This window comes from Cyrtonyx montezumae, unplaced genomic scaffold (assembly GCF_038088225.1).
Source record: "Cyrtonyx montezumae isolate F1298 unplaced genomic scaffold, pur_monq_1.0 scaffold_8, whole genome shotgun sequence".
Classification (NCBI taxonomy): Eukaryota; Metazoa; Chordata; class Aves; order Galliformes; family Odontophoridae; genus Cyrtonyx; species Cyrtonyx montezumae.
Window position 1 is genome coordinate 117526328 of NW_027072089.1, and position 13227 is coordinate 117539554.

The 13227-nt window shown below is 38.2% G+C and overlaps 1 protein-coding gene and 1 long non-coding RNA gene across 2 annotated transcripts in view; one reads left to right on the forward strand and one right to left on the reverse strand.

Moving 5' to 3' along the window:
* LOC136058636 (uncharacterized) overlaps window positions 1-13227 on the reverse strand; it is a 418135-nt gene that overhangs the window by 394566 nt on the left and 10342 nt on the right. The gene's annotated exons all lie outside the window — the stretch shown is intronic.
* THSD7A (thrombospondin type 1 domain containing 7A) overlaps window positions 1-13227 on the forward strand; it is a 262887-nt gene that overhangs the window by 160300 nt on the left and 89360 nt on the right. The window contains exons 6-8 of the mRNA XM_065752262.1: window positions 797-978; window positions 6197-6352; window positions 7841-8044. Coding sequence (XP_065608334.1) covers window positions 797-978; window positions 6197-6352; window positions 7841-8044 — 542 coding nt within the window. The remainder of the gene's footprint in view (window positions 1-796; window positions 979-6196; window positions 6353-7840; window positions 8045-13227) is intronic.

Sequence of the window (13227 nt, forward strand, 5' to 3'; positions counted from 1 at the left end):
AAGTGATTGTTGGATAAAGAATTGTGTGGCATTTCTTGTGGTTCATAATCCTGACTGGGATTTTAGCTTCATGTAACAGAACTTCTTCCCTGTGCATTCACTGATTAGAAAGCTCACAGCTTCTCATCATTCATCAGTACCCGGCAAGCATGCTTCAGCACTGCAGAGAAACTATCTTCCTCTTGATAGTGAAAAAGGAACTACTGAAATGGTATCTGTAATAATAAAATCATATTATTATTCTGTTACCTTGATATTCATGAGAAACTTCTGTGTCTCTTATCAAAGATGAACTAGAGACTTGGACTTCCTTTTTTTGTGGGTTGTGTTTATATTTCTACCTCTCCTTTTCCATCTCTTATGTTTCTCAGCATGCACATTTATCTGTTATTTTGGTTTGTTTTATATAGACTGTCTAGTTCTAAATGAGTGTTGAAAGTCACTGTCTTTGCAGTTATCTTAGCTGAACATAGACCCATATTTCTCTGTATATGAAGTTTTTCTTCCTTCCAATAAAATATTTATATGTGCAATATGTTTCAGAAATTGGTCAGGAAAGATCTCTCTAAATAGTAATGATTTCAAAAGTCAAATAACAGAGGAAATGTTTCCACCCACATAAAATATCAATCTTAATGCATCTCTGTGTATGAGAAACTGTGAGCCTCAGGCCTTTTAGAAAACAGATAAAGATATAAAGGTGTTTGGGCTTGTATAATAATAACATAATCATATAATATGATGTATAAAAGATCTTCGTGATTTTTGAGAAGCTAATTCATTCAATTTGATCCAGGTATGGCTGGCGGACTACAGAGTGGACAGAGTGCCGCGTAGATCCCCTACTCAATCAACAGGATAAAAGGCGAGGAAATCAGACAGCACTGTGCGGAGGTGGCATTCAAACCCGGGAAATGTACTGTGTGCAAGCTAATGAAAATCTCCTCTCCTATTTAAATACCCTCAAGGAAAAAGAAGGTAAATTGAATTTACTTGCAATTCAATTAGTGTGAAATCAGAGCACTTCAACATTCCATTGCTCTTTGACAGCCGTTGTCTTCTATCACGAGTGCATTGTTACATCACAGGTTACAGAAATCCAAGCTTAAAAAAAACAACACAGAAAATACTAGTTTGAATAAAAATATTTAACTGCAGGGTAAGAGATTTCTTTATGCCGCAAATATTAGTTCCTAGGTATGAGTTACTTCTCCTTAATTTTTACTGAAAAACATTGTCTTATGAAGATATCTCTCAATTAGAAAACAAGTGAGAATGGAGGTCAGAAATACTGTTCCTTCTTCTACTGTTGTTCTCCTGTATGTCCTTATGCTACATGATGAACCTGCAAGGATTGAGATGAAGATGTAACATACCAATTCTGGAATGTAAACTCAATGTAGAAATGTGTGAAAATGTGACTAAATTTCATTCCCAGGGAATTCATTTTTTGTTTCTTGATTTGATCAGGATTTTAAGACACTTTGAGGTCTTTAGGCCAAATAATTTCATGTTTTTTTACACCAAACTGAGAGATTACTCTTTGTTACTGTGGCAGCCTATAGAGCTTCATCAGAAAATAGAGAGTAGCTTAGGAGAAATATTCTCTAATTAGTTTAGCAGTGTATTTACTGAGGAACAAAGCTCAAGTTTTTTTATGTTACTTCTGCATGATAATGCAGCACTATAAATTTAGGAATGTCAGTGACTTAAGCTAACCACATTTAGCTTGTTAATTAAATTTTATCTATTCTCTTCTGTAGCCATTTTGCAAAAACACACAAGAGCATTAAAATAAATAAATAAATACAGCCACATACTCCAGGAAAAGGGATATCCTTATAAGAGCCGTGTGTAATGCAGCATCTGGACCAGAGCTGAGCAAGTAACAGGGTAGCAAGGTTTCTGCTGAGAGTTAAAGGCACTCTCCAGCAGTTTGTGGTGAGTGCCGGTGCCTGAATCTCCTTCAGTACTTGGACTAGCAGGGTGTGACTTGTATGCTCAATGGGCTTCACATATGTATTTATTAAAGACGTTTTCAAGCTGCTTCATCTAATGCAAATCAAAATGCCCAGGGGTTTTTAGTAAATCGCCTCTGTGGAACAAAGTTTTGACACTTCTGCCACAGAGTAAAGAAGTAAGAACTTTCAGCTAAATAGAGGTAACAATGAAATCCGTGGCAGCTTACTGTTCAGTATGGTGATTAGGATTTGGGTAGGCTGTGAAGTCTCGCTGGCTTAGGCGGGTGTGAAATCGGCCCTTATCAGAGTGTGACAGGAAGGCGCAGAGCCCATCCAGAGGTAATCTCTACAGGCCCCAGAAAGCTGATTAAAATGTAGCTAGTCTTTGGATGCATAAACATGAGAACAATTTTGCAGGAGCTCAAACTCAGGATGAAGTGAATCTTCACTTACAAAGCAGCTCTGGGGTGTTTCCACGTGTGGAAGCACATTTAAGAGGTGCCTTTTCTTCACTCCTCCTTCCTGCTCCCCTCACACCGCAGATTCAAGGAGTGCCGGGGCTCCAGAGCTCTGGAAAACAAGCAAACCAGTGTATACTACTTGAAAACTAGGGGTAATTTGAGGATGGGACAAAGCAAGCAAGATGCCTGCTGGTGTTAGCTATGGGGAAACGCCTTCATTTCAGGGCAGTTTGCTGTTGCTAGTAGTTGATACTGTCTCAGTCAGGGTGCTTTGAAGACCTCCGTTCTCACATACTCATGGTAGCGTTTCCCTGTTATTTCAGAAAGTCAGTCACAGAGCAAGTCGAAGGCTAGTGCTGCACCTCTGCTATCCATCACTTTTGAAATAACAGGTAGGTAAATGAAGGCCTCTGACCTGGCCTTTCAGTCAAAAGTGTGACAAGGAGGCAGTGTCCCTTTTGGGGGAACTATGTTGGAAATATGTATAACTGACATGTTTAAGGAGCTCTAAAATAGTTTAATGAATTTATAGATTCATAGATACATTAGGTTGGAAAGGACCTACAAGATCATCTAGTCCAACCTCCTCCTATCACCATACCTACCCACTGAACTACTAAATCAAATCCCTTAGCACCTCATCTAAATGCTTCTTGAACAGAATTATGAATTATCAGAAAATTTAAAAACAATTTGAAAGTGTCAGGCCTGAATTTAAGCAACTGAAGTTCATTATCTCCTATCAGAATTTATAAATGTAGACTTGAGGAAGAAAAGGGAGTGCTGACAATTAGGTGACACTCAAGATTCCTGGAGTCCAGTGTCTTTCTGCCAACTACTTTAGTTGCTCCATCTCTTCACCTGCCCATTTAACTGGTTTGGTCAGGAAGTTTCTGTTAGAATAAGCATGTGACATAGACTGTGTCATCTTTTTCCAAGTACCATTAAAACTCATGGTGTAGAAAGAGGATGGGAAGAAAGTTCCTTTATGAGCACAAATTTACTCTGCATCTAGAAGCACTCAGTTCTTCTGTTAAACACAAAGAAACTGCTTATTTACATCCATAGAGTTATATCATTGTTAAAAGGATCACGTTCTGAGTTACTTGTCATTTGATTGCAGCATTTAATGTTGTTGAAAGACAGGGGAAGAATATGTACTACCTTGTTGCTGTTCATAATGTGTTCTGGGCTTGGATTTTTCTTGTTTTCCTTGAAGTGAGAGCTCTAGCTGGAGAAGCTTCCTTCTGTTGATTGCTGTGAAAGCAAATAACCAGGAAGGAAAATGAAGTTGTGTAAGCTTCTGCAGATGAAAACATTTTGAATAATTTAGAAAATAACTTTTGTCTCCTACTGTTGAATTCATTTGATTTAAAGGGACCACATAACTGACCTCAAGTAAGTCCTTTGGACATCAATGGTGTTCTTAAAACCAGCATTTCAAAAATATTTTATTATTTTGAGTGATTTATTGATACCACTTACAAGACCCTGAAGGACTTGTTGTTTACTCTACACTCTAATGAATGATGGAAAAGATAAATATTTTCAGTATGTGTTTTCATGAATAGTTTACGTACCACTCTTTGCTGGCAAAACCTAGAATTTTTACTGGATAAATATCTTCAAAAAGTTGAAATGGTATTCCTCTTGCTTAAGTTGATCTCTCTAATGCAAAGCACTGTCACAGTTCCTTATATTTTGTATTTTCTTGTCCATCTCAAGTTGGCGTGAATCCACCATGGCTTTTGTAATGAATTACTGCAGTAGCATGGTTGCACCTTCTCTTTTCAGACTCTTAGTCTGGCTCAGATATGAAAATCTACTATTTTAAGCTCCCAAAGCTTAAAGAGCTTTGTTACTTTTCTGAGCGTCATACAATTAACTAGTATGATAGTAAGTGTTTTATCCTGATGCATGCTGGAGATGAAGCAAGGCATTATTCTGAATGCTTTCTGAATGCTTTCCTTGTTCCCTGAGGCAAGACTTTGTCTCAGGGGTGTAATTGACTCTTAATTTCAATGGTCTCACTTGGAAAATTTCCTGATTAAATCAAAGTTTAAAAGTATGGTTAACATTCCTGATTTCCTTTTTTCCTTCTTCATTAAAAACTATTCAATATATACTCAACTGATGGCAAATTATGTTTGTTTATATCCATGTTTTACAGTAGATATGCATGTTGTACTGAATATTATACATTTTAGGAGTTTATGTCAAGTCTATCATAAAATTCAATTTTCTATCATAATGCTTAGTTCTAACATAGTGTTGTAAAAATGCTGGAATAATTTTTCCTGTTACTTTGTGTTAAGAGATTGGTAAACTGGAGGCAGTAATCTTTAATGACCACTTGCTGTCTTCATGCCTCCATTACATGGAGAAAAAGAGAGTAAAATTGTGCTAAAGGAGGACAAATAGGAAATGAGATTAGAGAATTGTGATGATTTTTCATTCTCTTTTCCCCTTAAAAAGTTAGAATTGAGTGCGTTTTCTTTAAGTGGAAAGATCATCTGCTTGGAAGGCCTGAATGGAAAAGGGGCACACATTTATAAATACTTAACTTGATGTTTTATTTAAAATTTTATCTGTTGTCACTGTTATCTTTTTTTCAGAACGATATTTTGTATCTTTTCTTCATTCCAATATAAAGTTATTTTAGAATACATTTAGTCACATAAGTCTTTCTATCAAGGGAGAATATTTGTAGGGGTGATAGAAAGATAATGAGGTAACTGTCCCATGGTGTTATCCAGAGGTAGTAGGATGAGAGTGCATAAAGTTTAGCAATTGCATGTTTCTTCAGCTGGCCAAAGAGGAAGAACGTGGCAAACTTCAGTCTGCATTCTAGCAGATATTCTCTGTTTAATCTAATATTTTGCCCTGTTCTGTATTTTGAAGGAGAGTTAAAATCTTTCTCATAATGAAGTGGTAAACGACGAATTCTGTGATTTCATTTGGCACATTACAGATAAGTCTGAATGTTTCTATAAAACAGGAATAGAAAAGAGTAAGATGTGTAAAGTATGGAAGAAACAGGCTGGCTGGATCTGTCACAGAGCATTACAGATCATTAAAAAGCAGAATAATCTCTCCCTTCACAGATGTCTTGATAGATTAATAATACTTTAATGAAAAGTCACTTATCTTGGGCAAAGTTTCAATATTTATACATATATTATGCATATATATATATTATATGCAAATGTATTTATGAACTGGAACTGCTACTGCACAAATCTGATTGCTGAGTGTGCACTTGGAGGTCTATAGCATAAAAGAAAAAAATTGTCATCATTTTAATTATTTTTCAGGTTATAGCTTATAAATAATCTTCTAATTATTCATGAACCATGCTTTTGAAGTTATAGTCTCATATAAGAGCAAAGGATTTATGCAGCTTTTTGTTCAGTTATTGAAGTGAAAATGTAACTCAGTAAGACAGCAGGATATCAGTTTACTCAGACAGCAGCGTGAACAACCATTGTTATAACATAATCTGTCCATTAAATGAAAGGTCTAAGTCCAAGAGGGTGCTGCAATATCTACAGTCTTCCTGATTCCACTTAATTGGATTTGTCTGTGGTCATGCCTCTGCGTGTTGTTGACTGACTTCTGTCTCCTTTTTTCAGTACAGGCATTTTACTTCATATCATTTCATCAAATTAAAATGATGAGATAGTATCCTTTCTCAGTGAAGGATGGTTCTGTCAATTTAGAGCTGAGCATCATGACTGGTGACATATGAGAAATGTGTTGACTTTTTTTTGACAGCCTCGAAGCCAGTGGACCGGAGGCTGTGTACAGGACCTCTTCCCAGCACCTCCCAGCTGTGCCATATCCCCTGTCCTACAGAGTGTGAGACCTCAGCATGGTCAGCCTGGGGACCATGCACCTATGAAAACTGTGATGATCCTCAGGCCAAGAAAGGTATGTAAATATCCAGTGGAGCCTTTAGTTTCAATTATTTCATATTCCTAAAACATTTCTGTCTATGCAAGCACCCTAATGTGTATGGTATATCCAGTTCCTCTAAGCATCGAAAAAAGTCATCAAATCAAGACTATATTTACACTATTTCTCCAGGAAAGCTTGCAAAAATGTAAACTGATAACCAGGCTCTCAAGGACAATTTGTACTGTTTCAGTTTGATTTCAGTTTTAAAGCTTATTCTCAGACAGAAAGGGTATAGTTTGAATATGTGTACAAAGCACAGTTCTGGCACTGTCTTAAAAGGAGGGCAGAAGCAGCCTCTGAAATGGATAGTGTTAAAGTTGGTAAAAAATTTATAGTTCAGTGACAGCTTAAGAATTCACTGATAAACAATGAAGCATGCACTGATAAAGAGCTGGGATCATTCACTGTTGATAAGAAATACTTTTCTTCTGATAGCAGTACCTCTGTGCTGGTTTCAGCTTTCACATATACTTTACAGTTCAATCCTGTGCAGAACATATTGTACTAGAGTAACATTAAATAGGAAGGCAAGAATACAATGACAAGGAATACATTTAAAAAGTCGTGTGGGTTTTTGGTCATAAATAAGAAAAACTGGTCTAGTTATTGTTGCAGTGTGATTATCTGACACAAGTTGAGAATCTGGATTTAGTTCCTTGAGTGAAAATGGTCATAAGAAAGGGCCATTCTGTATGTCCAGCTAAAGGACTAATGGTAATTGGCATGCTGATGTGGCTTCTATTTCTTGGTATGCTGCTAGCTGCATGTCAATCTGCGTGGCAAATGCAAGTCACACAGTATGTAATGTGATCAAACCTTGATAAATTCCAGAAAGAAAAAGCATTTTGTATTCAAATGTGAACAGCAGAACTGCTGGCTAGTTAGTTTTTGTTCAAATAAGAATGAAGTAGAGATTCAAAAGCTGGTATTTGACAGAAATAATTTTAACAGATCAATTATTTAGTGCTGTTTCTGTTTGGCTGTGGTTTCATGAACTTTTAATCTGCTACCCAACAGGGTAGTTTTACCTGCTTAAGATGATCAATAAACACAGAATCACAGAGTCATAGGGTTTGGAAGGGACCTCAGAAACTGTGGAAAATTATTGCTGGATTTGTTCCATCTGGTTAGCATATTTTGTCTAAAGAATGGCTTTTTCAGTATACCATCCTGAAAGTAAGGGACAAGGTGGCTCAACATCTTTGAGAAATGGCAAGCCAGAACCTAGTGAAGATTTGTTAAATGAGATGGATCCAGCAAGAGTTAGTAATAGAAAATTAATACAGTCTCCTGGGGAACATGTACATCTAGGACAAACAAGAGTTGAAGGCATCGCTTACTGAATATGCTCAAAATTTTGCAGGGAAACAGAACTGTACATTCAGGAGAGAGATAAAAATCTCTTCACATTGTTTTTATAACTGAATTACCTCACCATTTATATTCTCATGGATATTTCAGGCTTTAAACTAAGGAAACGGCGCATCACTAACGAGCCTACAGGAGGAACAGGAAACTGCCCTCACCTGCTGGAAGCCATCCCATGTGAGGAGCCCTCATGCTATGACTGGAGGATTGTGGGGCTGGAGGAGTGTGTTCCTGACAATGAGAAGCCATGTGGTCCGGGTACTCAGGTGCCTGTTGTCATCTGTGTCAATAGTGATGGTAAGATGCTTTTTCTCATGTTCCATAGCAGCCTAGAGTGAGTATGATAACATGCAGACTGAAATAGCATTTTTTTTTTCCTCAGCTTTCTTAGTCCTTAATAAGGCAGAGCCCTCTAGAAGAGATATGTCCTTTACTATTGGTGTAGCAGAAATGCTAAGTTATGGCTTGAACCAGTGATAGAGCACCCTGTAGGAAGGCAGGGCCAACCCAGGGGAGCTCAGGTGCGTGTAATGCACCTGATGACCTGAAATGGTGAAGCCAGGATCCATCCCTTCCCAGACCTCATTTAAATGTTGGCAGTGAAGGTGAGGGTATTTTGCTGCAGATCCCTGTATACCTGAGGTTTTCTGATGGTAATCAGCTATTTTTCTTTATTTTTGTGTCCCTGGCTGTTGCATTTGAGCAAATCCTTACTTCTTGTAGCCTAGGACCTTGCTGCTCTGCTGTCTTTGCTGTGCTTTCCGTTGTGTTATGATTGGTTAGGTAGTATGCTTAGGTAGTTGATTTAGATGTAAGCATTAATTTAAGCATAGATTTCATGATAATCAACCTACACAATGTAGATTTTCAGAGGTTCCCAGAGAGACTTTGAGAGAAGTATATTGAAAACAGCTACTTTTTTCTAGTAGATCAAGTGCATGCCTGCACTGACGTGATTGAGTTTTCTGATATAATCCCACTAATAAATCTGATCCACTGAGGCTAATACCAAATAAAGCATGAATTAGGTAATATATGTTGCTGTAAGCACAGTGGAAAGAAAAAAAATAACGTAGTTACTGAAAAGCATGGTTTGATGTGTGTTAAGTAGTTGATTTGACAGTCCAGGATGTCTTACGTCTTCAAGAGGTCAAAAAGAATACCATCGTTATTCAATTATCCTTCTGTGTGGGGAAAACAGATTTTGCATGACATAATCGTAAAAGCTAATTTTGAAAGCTGCTTACAGAATACTTTAATCTATGGAGGACTCAAGAATTACTGTTGGGAGAATATTCCTGATTCATTAGTAGTGTTATAGTCTGCTCAAATGTAGCATATGGATTACATTAATTGTACTGACTACAGAGTAGTTAAGTAAGAGACTTCTAACTCCCTGTAGAGTATTAAATAAGGAGACACCTCTGGTGTTTAACAACTGCACAGAACGCCTTGTAATTAGATTGGTCAGAAGTAACATGAGGTTATTATAGGGAGATTTCAATCTTAGGCTTTCATGATCAAAAACTTGGATTGTAAGTCTTTTGCTTTATGTTTCAAGGTAGTGTGATTTCCTGTCGGTTTTGAGTAGTGGTGTTTGATCAGGGTAGCTTTTTAATAAATTGTGATAAAAATGTATATATTAACTATAATTAATTATAACTATAATACATTTAGAGTATGCAATAAAGCTATTTTTAACTATATTTATGGATATAGTATCTCATCCTGATTCAAACTTACAGGATTTGTTCTCTGCAATGTAGAGAATTTGAATTTGGCCAAATTTGTCTCAGAAGATTTGTGGTTGCATTTTTTTTTCCCCAGTATTACTCTTTTTCTTTCTGTTTGAGTCTTTCTGAATTTCTTTTTGAGCAGCCCTTTGGAGAAGGACTTGGGAGTCCTGGTGGATGAGAAGCTGGACATAAACCAGCAGTGCACACTTGTGGTCTGGAAGGCTACTTATATCCTGGGTCCCATTAAAAAAGGAGTGGCCAGTAGGGAGAGGGAGGTGACTGTTTCCCTTTACTCAGCTCTTGTGAGGCCACATCTGGAGTACTGCATCGAGGCCTGGAGCCCCTGGCACAAGGAAGACAAAGTCCTTGGAATGGGTCCAGAGGAGTGTCACAAAGATGTTCAGAGTGGGAGCACTATGAAGAAAGATTGAGGGAACTGGACTTGTTTAGCTTGGAGAAGAGAAGGTTCTGGGGAGAGCTCATTGTGGCCTTCCAGTACTTGAAAAGAGTGTATAAGCAGGAGGGGGAATGACTGTTTACATAGGTTGATAGAGACAGGACAAGGGGAAACGGTTTTAAACTATGGCAGGGGAGATTTAGCTAAGATATCAGGAGGAAGTTTTTCACTCACTGTAACAGGTTGCCCAGGGAGGTTGTGGGTGCCCCGTCCCTGAAGGCATTCAAAGCAAGGCTGGATGTAGCTGTGGGTAGCCTTGTCTAGTGGTTGGTGACCCTGTCCACAGCAGGGAGGTTGAGAGTAGATGATCTCTGAAGTCATTTTCAACCGAGGACATTATTTTGTTCTATGAATTGAGTGGCAGTGTACATTACTGAAATTATATAGGCACTGTCTATATCAGCAGTCTGTTTTAGGACCAAGAATTCTAGCTTTGGCTATGTGCCTGTCAGTTTTTGAGATTAAACAGTTGTGAGCACAGTTTCAGTGACAGGATAAATCGTATCACAATTATAGTTATTTTTGCAAAGATCCAATCACCCACAAAGATGTATGCTCAGTATCTTGTGACAGAATGCAAAAGCAGTGGAGAATAACGTAGTGGATTTTCTCATCTCTTCATTGTAATCCTTTACTTCTCATAATAAAAGGTCTGTGCTGGGTCTGGTCTTGTTCACCATCTTCATCAATGACCTCCACCCTCAGCAAGTTTGCTGATGATACAAAGCTGGAAGGAATGGCTGACATGCTGTAAGGCTGTTCTGCTATTCAGTGAGAACTGGACAGGCTGGAAAATTGGGCAGAGAAGAAACAGATGAGGTTGAACAAGGGCAAGCGTAGAGTCTTGCATCTAGGAAGCAATAGCTGTATGCACCGGTACAGGTTGGGGGATGACCTGATGGAGAGGAGCTCCAAGAAGAGGGACCTGGGTGTCCTGGTAAACAACAGGTTGACCGTGAGCCAGCAGTGTGTCCTGGTGACCAAGAAGGCCAGTGGCATCCTGGAGTGCAGTAAAAAGAGTGTGGCCAGCAGGTCAAGGGAAGTGATCTGCCCCCGCCCTGCCCTCATGAGGCCTCACCTGGAGTACTGTGTCCAGTTCTGAGCTTTCTGGTACAAAAGAGACAGGGATCTCCTAGGAAGAGTCCAGCGGAGGGCTACAAAGGTGATAAAGGGCCTGGAACAGCTCCCTTAAGAGAAAAGGCTGAGAGACCTGGGTCTGTTCAGCCTTGAGAAAAGAAGACTCAGAAAGAATCTCATCCATGTCTATAAGTATCTAAGGAGTGGGAGGCAAAGGGATGAAGCTGAACTCTTCTCAGCAGTGTGTGGTAATAGGATGAGGGGAAATAGCCACAAACTTATGCATTGGAAGTTCCTCACAAACGTGTGTGGGAACTTCTTCACAGTGCAGGTGATGGAGTATTGGCACAGGCTGTGCAGAGAGGTGGTGGAGTCTCCTTCTCTGAAGATGTTCAAGACCCACCTGGACGTGTTCCTGTGCAACCTGGGCTAGGGAGCTGCTTTGGCAGAGGGTTGCACTGGATGATCTCTAGGGGTCCTTTCCAATCCCTACACTTCTGTGATGTTCATCAGTAATATCAAGCAGATTTTGCTTAGGACCCCATGAGAAAGAATAGCATAGTACAGTAGAAGCAAACAAAATAACTATCAACCAACCTTAGTTGGTTGGACTTTAGTCTGTCCCTCCAAGCTAGCTCTGATCTATCCATCTCCTTAATATGTCTCCTGCAGTACCCATCCACTGAAAATCCTGTAGGCTACTCTTAAGTATTCCTCTAAGCACACACCACCATCTCTTCCCAGGTAGCTCCCATCTAGTCCAACTCTGGCATATGTATCTCTCTTCAAATAGTGGTGTGAGCATCCAGATTGTGCTCTGTAAAGTGTGGGCAAGAAGCATCTTGCAATTTGGGTGGTTTTGCTGCAAGACAGCTTGCAGTAAAAAAGAGTTCAGAGAATGCCACTCTTGCAATGTCTAAACCATGGTTTCAATTAATCCTCATACAAAATTTGGAATAACAGTGAAGGAAGGTTTTTTTGATCACTTCTTGAAGACTTGTTGACTGTCAGTTAACGTGGTTCAATTAACTGAATAGACAATTTGTGTTGTCATATGTTACTATAATTTTGATCCAAACACAGGGAATTTCATTCAGTTTTGTGGGTGAGAATGATTGTGGAGAGAAACAATGTGTAGAAAGCACTAATTATGACATAAGTTAGCAGTGTTACTTATAATTAAGGTGTTCTTAAATCTACCTGGACATGAGAGGTTTGATAAAAGGAACTAAAGTATATTTAAACAGAGGTGGTTTTGTTTTGTTTTTCCCTGGGTTTTTATTTCATAAAATGAAAAAGGCTAGGGTTTTAATTTTCAGAATGTGTTGTTCTATAAATGTATTGCTCTCGTTTAAGATAAACTCCACGCTGATGCGTATCTTCCCTTTTTGTTAATTGTTGCATTATTATATGTGTTTAAAGCATAATTAGATGGGATAACATGTCTTGACCTCGGTGTTCTACTTTACAATTAGAATCAAATGGCAGTGTTTGTGAGGTTGCTTTATGTAATTGGAATAAGCTTCTCTCGTCAATTTCTTGTAAAGATAAGAGTCATTACAGCCTTTGAGACAGTACCAAACAATAGATTATCCTCCTGTGTTGTTGCTGGGGGCCTATGATTGTCATTCTCTTTCCACAGTGGATTGCAGTAATCAGGGTTTTCATTCAGGCTGAAAAAAATATGACAGTCAGTACCCCAGGTTGTCATTCCACAGGCTATAATAAATTTAGATGTATTTTATTATATAACTGGAACTGCAACATTTACTGTGGAAAGAACTTTCTCATAATATTTATTCTTAGTCAACCTTTCAGGGGATTTTACAAAGAAAGTCCATTCACCAAAAAAGCTCCTTTCACTTGTGGAAACTCTAAGATTGGTTAGAAATTGGTCATTTAAGTCATCTTAATAGTTAGAGAACTGTGTCTGAAGTGTCATGCTACAGATTAGATTTTAGTAGTGACAGAATTAGAGAGATTTTTTTTAATTGATTTTATTCCTGCATGTATACAAAGTATGCAAGACATACTTCCACCCATGCACACGAAAATCGTATACATGATTATTAAATTATTTAATGCCATTTAGAAAAAAAATATTTTACAGTAGATGAATTTGCTTTATTTCTCTGTAGCTATGGCAGTTTGTGAAAACGTTTCAAAAATATTTGTGTGATTTAAAGACTTTAATTTGTGTGATTTAAAGT